The 9697-nt window shown below is 40.5% G+C and overlaps 1 protein-coding gene across 9 annotated transcripts in view; it reads right to left on the bottom strand.

Moving 5' to 3' along the window:
• Positions 1–4827: 4827 nt before the first annotated feature.
• Positions 4828–9697, bottom strand: part of elavl4 (ELAV like neuron-specific RNA binding protein 4) — a 64541-nt gene continuing 59671 nt past the window's right edge. For all 9 annotated transcript variants that reach the window (XM_079575205.1, XM_079575207.1, XM_079575213.1 and 6 more), the window contains one exon: positions 4828–8923. In XM_079575205.1, the coding sequence (XP_079431331.1) occupies positions 8596–8923 (328 nt within the window). In that variant the 3' untranslated portion in view covers positions 4828–8595. The remainder of the gene's footprint in view (positions 8924–9697) is intronic.

Here is a 9697-nt window from a genome sequence, read left to right as displayed (position 1 = left end):
GGAGCCTCTGCAGTCCCACTTATGTGTGTTCCTGCTGATATCTCGCTCATTGTTTGTGTGAATGTGAATGCTTGGCGTGGCGCGGTGCTGTTGGAAAGGCCCGGTGAGGATCCTCAGTCAGGAGCGGCTGGAAGGAGATGATTGGCTGCAGAAGCGGGTGGCCCCTCTGTGACAGATGGTTGGGTCCTGGGTGCCGCGCAGCTAAAAATCAACCCACCCGCGCATATGTGGACTCGCACATGCCTACACACAACACGGGCCCCAAAAACCACAGTCTTTGGATGATTGCAGATTATTATCACAAACTGAATCAGGAAGAAGTGTCGACCGTAGGACAACAAACACAGCTGCGGCATAGAGACAGCTGCGCGGACAAACCTCGTGAATTTAGCAAAATGGCAGAGAGACAATATGCGCTGCAGCCGGTGCCAGTGTTGTGATGGTCGTGGCAGGTTTTTGGTGCGTTTGGTGGAACACAGAAAAGCTTTGCGGCGATTGTGTGTGAACAAACGGGAGGGGATCTGGTGCCTGCTGCTTGTGGAGGCCAAAACAGCTCTCACTGTCAGCGCCACCATCATCGCTCCCATCACAGCGCAGCAACAGCAACAGCTCATAACAACACACGAGGCTGCAGCCGTAGTGTGTGCGCGGCCATTGGAGCCAAAGGAAGCTTCCAGGAGAAGGCAGTGTGGAGGGAACAGTAGTGTGGAGTGCAATGCTCAAAGGTCTGCAGGAATGGGCAAAAAGCAACAGGCAGATGCCAATAGGGCTTTAAAATGTAAATAATTTTGTTTGATGGTCCATTTAATGAGATAACCTTGGTTCGTTGACTGAAAAGATCATCTCTCCTCCTTAATCTGTAATAATTTGAGAACTCCAGCAACAACAATCCAGTTTGATCCAGGCCCGAATAGACCCCAAGGTTAAAATAGCCTATGTCAGACTTCAAACCTCCTGGCCAGAATGTACCAATGCCAAAAGCCAAATCTCTCAATGTTCCTCTTCAAATGATGTGTATCAGCTGAGTCAGAATCTTTGTTTAACAGTGCATTTTGGCTGATACTTCACTTAATATAATAATGACATGACAAATATTTACCTTTTGTGATCAACCTGTCACAAATCAAGGATATTCGGTTTGCTACCCCCATTCCAGTGTGTCTTTAACACTGCAAAAAGTCTTTAACAAGATCAGTATAAACATCTCAATTTGAGCATAATAATCCAAATTTTAGTTGTTTTGACTAGTCAAAGTTCTTGGGCATTTGTCCTAGATTATTTCACTTGTTCTGTGATGTTTCTGACTCGTTTCGATACATTTCGTCCTTATTTCAGGTCATTTTCTTTGCCAGTGGGGTAAGAAAATTGGTCTTATCTCATTGGCAATTTTACTTTCTTATTTCAAGCGAGATTTACCCTAGAACTGGTCTGAAATGTCCTCAAACAAGCAAAGCAAACTTGGTCCGATCAGGAAAAGTGTCTAAATGAGTGAAAACTGCTCAAAACAAGATACATTTCCTCAATTCAAGTCATTTAAGCCAATGCTTGATATTTACTTTTTGTAGTGAAAGCAGAGCTAAGTAACTTTTGCTCATAGAGGCCACAAGCGCCACTGCTGTCGTGGCATGTTTTTTTTTTTTACTCATTAATTGTCCGTGAGACAAAGGGATATTGTACATTGTGTCACAACCCAATTATACAATGGAGATCTTTTTTTTTCCACTCAAACTTGGCTGTAAATACTGCTAAAGTGGCGCTAGCCCACAGTTAGCTTTGCCCGTTAGCCTGTTAGCTTCTTCCGAACATGATGAACCAAAGGACAACATTTTGCAAAAATGTTCATCAACAAACCAAAAGCTGTGAACAGAATACAGCCAGGACTTACCTGTACCATGTCAGAAACCTCAGAAATGTGAGCAAAAAAGTGATTTTGTAAGACAGAGCAGCGAGGAAGATGTTTTCCATTAGTGTGTATTGGGCTGCTGGATCGGAGTCAGGGAAAGTGTGGTTTTCTGGCCAGAGACCCCAATCATCCCATTAACACTTGTATTACTCTCAGAGGGACTGCGAAAGGATTCATTAAGGGAAAAAAGTTACTTAGTTCTGCTTTATGTTTTTGTTAATTTTGACAACATATTTTAATTTAGTTTTCGTCTTAGTCTTTTGACGAAAATGTAGTTTGATTTTAGTCTAGTTTTAGTCAAAAAAATATCTTCAATTTTAGTCTAGTTTTAGTCGACTAAAATTGCAAGTAAATTTTATCTTGTTCCTCTGCTTCATGGAGCTGCTCCACATGAACAAAGCTCAGAGCTGATCCTTTGGCAGAGAATTTACATGATCTGAGGTTCTTTCAGACGGTCAATAGAAGTTTTGGATGATTATAGTCTCTCCTTTTCATTTTTATTTAGTCTTATTTTAGTCGACTAAAATATCTGGACATTTTAGTCATAGTTTTAGTCTCATGAAAAACTTTTAATTTAGTTTTAGTACAATTTTAGTCGTCAAAAATAACACTTTGACTAAAATTAAGACTAAATATTTTAGTCGACGAAATTAACACTGGGCAAAAGTCACCATAAAGCCGTAACATTCTTCAAGTATGATATTTAAAAAATGAAAGTAAATATGAGGTATAGTCTGGTGGGTGTGGGGGGTGGGGGAAATGAAATGGCCTGGAACACTATGTACTCCAAGGTTCCCCCTAAGTCTAGACAGAAGGTACACAACACTTATGTACGTGTTACTCTGAGGCTCATAGCAACAGATGTGTATGAGAACAATTATTATTGGCTAATTTTCAGATACATAATGTTGATAACAATGCCATAAATGGTCAGAATGAATCCAAGTGAATGTATTACTGTAGTGTTTAACTTTCTAGATTTTAAATGGAAAAATATAAAACAAACAATGTTCTCTTTCTGTTTGCTGTTTTTTGTGTTTAAGCCAAGTGTTTTTTTTTTAGCCCCATTTTTTTGCCAATCATCATCTCTGCACGTAGACAATATGGCTCCTTTCGCCCGAGAGAAGTGGGCAATATGTCATCTAATCCTCATAGCTGCTGCCACTGCCGTCATTATCGCAAACCATCAGTGTTGCAAAAACAATGGCCGGACTGCCAGCACTATCAACAAATATACCCACCAACAATACCTCTGCATTTGCACACAGCCAGCCACTGCAATCACAATTACTGATCTGGACTCTCTCTCTCTCTGACAAGTGGAGGTCAAAGCTTTGAAAGTGGCTTGACGCATTGGAAGTGTAAAACAGGAAGTCTGTCTGAGACCAAAGAAGTTGCGATGTTGTGGATCATTTGTTTTCTTTGGTCCTGACCCTACACCCCAAAGCAGAGAGTCGGCGTCCTGGTGATGCTTGTGAAAAAAATATCAAGCATTGCAGAAAGTTGGAGTTCTGACACAGGTTCACAAATAGCTTCTGTCTTTGCTTCTTACAATAAGGGCAAATTATTGTAAGACGCATCTCTCTGTTGCAGATTGGTTTAAATTCCTGTCTTATCCAGTGATTCGACAAAGACATTTAGCCTGGGTGAATGACTTTAAATAAATAAACCTAAATAAAACTTGACATTCACTGTGGGACATAGTACAAAGTTGGTAATTAATGCTTTGGGTTCAGTCTGATAAGTGCGTGGGCGGCAGAAAATGAAATGGCCTGTGTAATCATGAGAGTGCAGCCCCAACTCTCATAAAAGAGGGAGTGTGAACGCTGAGATGGGCCAAGGAGAGCTGTCCCATCCGGAGGGCAGTGTTCAGCTGCCGGACTTCTCTTTAAAGGGAATGCAATGCTTTCTCCACGTTCTTCTGCATCTTTGCCTGTGAAGTTTTGAGTTTGATGTTGACAAAGATCGAGCTTGACCCTTGAAATGACCAGCGGTGAGTCTGAACTGAAAAACACACACAGAGGATCACCACCTCGTGACATCAGCAGGTGCGGAGGGGAAACGTTGTCGAGGGAAATGAATGTGATATCCAGGTTCATTCAAAACACACGGATGAAACACCACGCCACTTAGGTGTGTTTTTTCATTAGGGAATAACGCTATGACAAGGTTAACAGCTCAAAAAAGTTGATTTATCAGAAGATTAAGCTCTTTAACACACTGAAGACAAACCTCTCCTTTGGAAAATGATCAGTGTGTGCCTTGTGCTTGTATTTGGCAGAGCTGCCGTCTACACAGCGGCACGGCAGGAAACTGACATTCACACTGAGCGGCGGGTGTGATCAGCTCTCACCAGACTGACGAAAAGTGGTTTATATAGAAACTGAGAGGCACAATCATATGTTTGCACCTGGTAACACATTGTGGCGTGAACACAGACATACGATCAGCCCAGCTCCTTTCACGGACAAGCTTTCAAGCCCTCCCACAAACATAACAAACACTGTAACAAACCTGACCAACTTCACACTGAGATTAATCTAAGATGCAATACATTTGACATTCATTAAAGAAACTTGTTATTTGGCTGCGGTCTCTTTGGAAGCTCACTCTTGTGGTCACTTTGTTGTATAAATCCTCATTTGGCTGCTGAGTTTCATTCTCATTTTTGTTTTTTTATTCAGTGAAATTTTGGGAACATACTTTAGAATGTATTTTGTTTTAACCTGCTCATTTCAGAGAGATCATTGATATCTGGAGCTAGCCATTCATTCACTTAAACCTCCTGAACACATATGTCATAGCTGGTTGTGGAAAACCATTTGCTGCGTCTTTTCTGTAAGAATCAAAGTGGGATGAACTCAAGCTTCATAATTGACGTCAAAGTGATGTTGAATTGAAAACAAGAAACTTCCGAGCTCTTAACACCTCATTTTATTGTCCCAACATTCAAAAGTACAAATAATTCAAACACAACAGTTTTATGAAAAAGAAAAAACAAACATTTACAGCAAGATTTTTATTTTTGTTTCCAGTTTCAGAAATGACCTAAACTAGCAAGGATAACATGAAGTCATTCATCGCAGTAATTGGATATAATAATAAGAATAAGAATACTAAGAATAATAGCAATAATAATAATAATAATCATTGTTGATAATCGTTAAGTAATAACATAAGCAGGAGAGATAGAGCGAGCTGCGGTCGAGGAGCTCGACAACCTTTTTTAAATCTCTTTTTTTGTAATTAACGCTTTGTTTATAGATTTTTCAGATAGTAAACAAACACATCTCAGGAGGATAAACTCAAATCTGACAATAAGGATAAAAGAGCCGAGTTCCTCTGTTCACCGTCCCTCCTCCACTACAGGCTGCTTGTTCTTACTGGCACACTGCCACTATAAGGCGCTACAGGGAGATGTGAGCCATAGGGGGCGGCCTAGAGTCAGCTGACACAGCCCCGAGTTCAGACACCCAGACACACATGTGGAAGAGACGCACATATACTCTCTGTGTACAGTATATGTGAAGGTATGGAGCACGCAGACAGGCACGCACCAGAGGTCAGAGGTCAGACAGTGGAGGAAACACCCACAACAAAGAACATTCTACTGGGGTCGTTGCATAATTCAGCTCCCGGCACAGCGGGGGCGTGAAGGGGTCTGGTTTATGGTTTTAAATCTGGTACAGATCACACTGTGAGATGGGTCTATGAATAGTATCACATGACTGAGGTGTGACAATGGAGTGTGGAAGTGTTCGAGATGCTCTGCACACCTCTTCATGTTTTCAAGTCTTAACAACAAACAAAAACTCCAATTCTGTATATTAACTTCTGGAACCATTCCCTTACCTATACCATTCAAAATATATAATATATATCATATTAGAGTATATAAAATATAGAATTGGTACAATCCTTTTTCATACCATCTATATTTAAGCAGCAACTGCTGTAAAGAACAGTTGGTGTGCAATTATACAATTTAAATATTTGTTGGTAGGTCATTTGAAAACATGATGACGACATTTTTCAAAAAATATGCTTTGATCGACCTTAGTCCAGTGCAATGAATGACCCTCATATATAACAATGGGCTTTTGCTCCTTTAAAGTGTTCTATAGAGCTCAATGATAAAGATAGAAAACTGAAAAAGAATGCTTTCAGACCCACATTTTTGCATAAGGTTTCATCACAAAGCGGTAGTAAGTGGAGGGAGGGTGTGGACGAAGTGGCTTTTTAAACTACACGAACTTATCACAGGTTATATTGAACCAGAACAACTGTTTAACATTCTATTAAGACTAAACTTTATTGAAAAAGATCTTAAGATATTTTAACAAGACAAGAAAAAGCAATAGCAAATTGAACTATTAATAACTAGGTTATGCATAGCGAGTAACTGTTTCTAGTAATAAGGGAAGAGCGTCCCCCAACCCTCCAGACATTTTTTTCAGTTTTCTTGACTTTTAGGTTTTTTATGTGGTCATTTTGATATATTGGTACAAAGCACAAACGTACTAAAAGTTCTCTCAGTGCAGTGGACTACTAGAAGAGCCTCTCCACTAGTCGCTTTGTTCCCTTTTGCTCAGAAACGCCCCCCTCCATGTACCAGAATACGCAATACACAGACAATGAACCAAATAAATACATAAATATACACACATAAATTAAGTCATAAATAGAGAATAAATACAAATAAATAGAAAAATAAATAATTTTTCCTCAGAAATCAACAAGTACAGTTATAGTTGAAGCTTTTGTTTCTTTTGCCGCGGAAGTGAACTCAAAGTCGATCCAAAACGTTTTTTTCTCCACAAGCAACATGACAACAATTGAACAGTTCCTCACAAGTTTTTCTAAGTAACTGAACCACCACTTCATAATAAGTTGTCATATGAAAAAGACAAGCTCAAAGGAAAGAACAGTGACAACTCAGATAGTACAGTAGATATTGTAAAACAAATGCCGACTATATATATTTATATATATCATCTATTTGTACACAGCAAAGAAAGACACAGTTGTCATAGATCCTTTAAGGAAACAAATATCTAGACTAACAGAACTAGCTAATCATCAAGAAGTTTAGACAAACGTTTCACGCTCAGCAACAAACCAAAGAGTCAGCAAGCCAAACAGAAAAACTCAAAGTTCAGTGATTCTACAAGGCCCTCCGCAATCATCTGGTTCTTAGCAAAGATATGGTCTCACCAGATTTGGGCCCACAATAAATGAATACTCAACAAAGAACAGCAGCTCAATTCAATGCCAACATTGACATATTTTTTTCTTTAAACAACACAGAACAACAAAGTTGGATATTTAAGATATGTGAGTAATGTAGTATAGCACCTACCATTGATCGCTAAAAGGAAGTTCTTTTCAAATGCAAGTTTAAAACACACAAACAAGAAAACAAATTGGTGTTTAATATGCCTTCCCAATGAGAAACATCTACATGTATTTACTGAGATTCTCTATCGATGGATGACAAACAGGAAAACGAGTGAACAAAGTCTTCTTGCTTTGGGCTCTGGACTATAGGATGGTTAGGCCTCGGACTAAGACACCTCTCCCTTCCCTTTTGGGTATCGCTGTTGAATAATTACGCACTAGTACATGAAAAATACCAAAATCACCAGCCTCTGGATCACCTTCCCCTTTTTCACAAAATCTGTCTAAAAAATCACTGCCATCTTCGATTCCCCCAAAAAACAAACTGAGCGTTTATCCTATAAAGTACCACAGCAGAACGACAAGACAAGGTGGTGCCCCCCGCCCCCTCCCACCCGGCCCCCCATAGTTAGCCAGTCAAAATATTTTTCTCTTTTTTCAAATCCAGATTCTTGTAAAAATTCTTCAATATTATTATTTTAATTATCATTTATAAAAATAGATCTTATTTCTCTTTATTTTTATCTTTTTTCTAAACACGTTTTTTTTTTCCAAGCAAAGAGATCTTCTCTTTGGCAACAGTTATATTCTTCTTAAATTACTGAACGTGTCATCAGGAAAGCTAACCCATCCCCCCGCGCCCCATCTCCCTGAACCCGTGAGGAAAGACTATGTTTTGTTTGCGATACAAAACAAAGACATGTTATAAATTTACTTTTTCTACATTAGAGTAAGCGGGATGGCACTGTCCCGTCCTCGACTCGATAAGGGAAGTTTTAATACACAATAAAAATGAGAGATGGTTCACTAATTTATAAAAGAGCCCCCTCCCAGTCACCGACGGGAGGTCAGAGTACTAACGACAGTGGATCCGGAGTTACAAAAGAAAAACATATCCTGAATCAGGACAGAGAAAAGTTTTCAATCTAAAAAGGACATTCTCTTCTCTGAAATAAGGGAATGGGGTTTGCTACTGTTTACACGGAAGAGAAAATCATCAAGAACAACCACAACAAACAGAATATACAACAAAGAGAAGCCTGCGTTATAACAGGAGCTTCTAAAACTTATGGACATTTTCATCATTTTTGTAATACTTAGGCAACATTGGCTTATAGGTCCAAAGTTATAGTATAAGCCATAGAAGAGTTCAATTGGTTGGTTGGTTTGTTGGTTGAGTTGTTCCCGTTTGGAGATTGCTGTTGGATGGCTGTTTCAGTGTGGTCGTGGAGGGGCCTAAGGGATCGGTGGAGGTCGACCCGAGTCGTGGGGTCACTGCTCGCTCCGCTCAAAGTTCAGGACTTGTGTGTCTTGTTAGTCTTGAAGGAGACTTGCAAGACGCGGTCGCCCAACCTGTAGCCGTTGAGACTGGCGATGGCCATGGCCGCCTCGTCGTAATTCGTCATGGTAACGAAGCCGAAGCCTTTGCACTTGTTGGTGTTGAAGTCACGGATCACCTTCACATTGTTGACGGCGCCGAATGGGCCAAAGAGCTGCCACAGGACGCTCTCGTCTGAGTCTGGGGACAGGTTGTAGACAAAGATGCACCAGCCGGTCCCTGTGTGGCCCGGGATGTTCATGCCCACCAGGCTGGTCATGCTGTCAATGGTGATGGGGGAGAACCTGAGAGAGAGAGAGGAGAGACGCGACGTCAAATCAGATATGTAGAGGAATGAACATATCCACACAGCTGCAAACCTACCCAAAGTCCTACATCAATAAAATGGAATATTGTTTGTTTCGGTCCCAAGCCTGAATGAATGGAGAATGTGCGTTACGGTGCCAATGACTTTATTCTGTAGGGGGCAGTTGATTTGCCCTGGTAATCCCAAGCCAAAAGCAACATTGGTTCAGCTCAGCAAAATAGACACAAGACAGAAAACACACTGAATAAGTATCACATGACATTTTCCACGATTGTGTTTCTGAACTTACAACCATAATTAACAACCATATTCTACTTGATTGATGTAGGACTGTAATTTAGCTGTTCGTTGCCAGCTCCAAAAGTTTGCATCTCTAACGTCTTGCCGAAAGACCTGACTGTTTACATTAAGTAGTCCAAGCACAGACACTGATCTCCAAAGCAAATAACAAATGAGTTGGAAGGCATGCACAGCTGTTTGCTCTGTGCATGTGTGCTGGAGATGCAGCCCAGTGTTGTGTCTATGAGAGCTCCTCCAATCCTTCCTGATCCTCTCCCCGCTCAAAGCCCTCCTGTCGCGACGGAGGACAATGTGCTGAGCTATATTTCTGTCGGAGATGTAGACGTGACTTCTTTTTTTTGTTCTGGTGGTGTCCTTGAGTTACTCTTTTAGCGGCTAAATTGCGGGAAACTGATGAATTAAGCAGTCAATGGTAAAAATCATCAAAGATCACGCGCCATCCTGCTAAATC

The sequence above is a fragment of the Gobius niger genome (genome assembly GCF_951799975.1).
Source record: "Gobius niger genome assembly, chromosome: 17".
Lineage (NCBI taxonomy): Eukaryota > Metazoa > Chordata > Actinopteri > Gobiiformes > Gobiidae > Gobius > Gobius niger.
The sequence above is the reverse complement of the archived record's forward strand: the minus strand, read 5'-3'. Positions and strand labels throughout refer to the sequence as shown.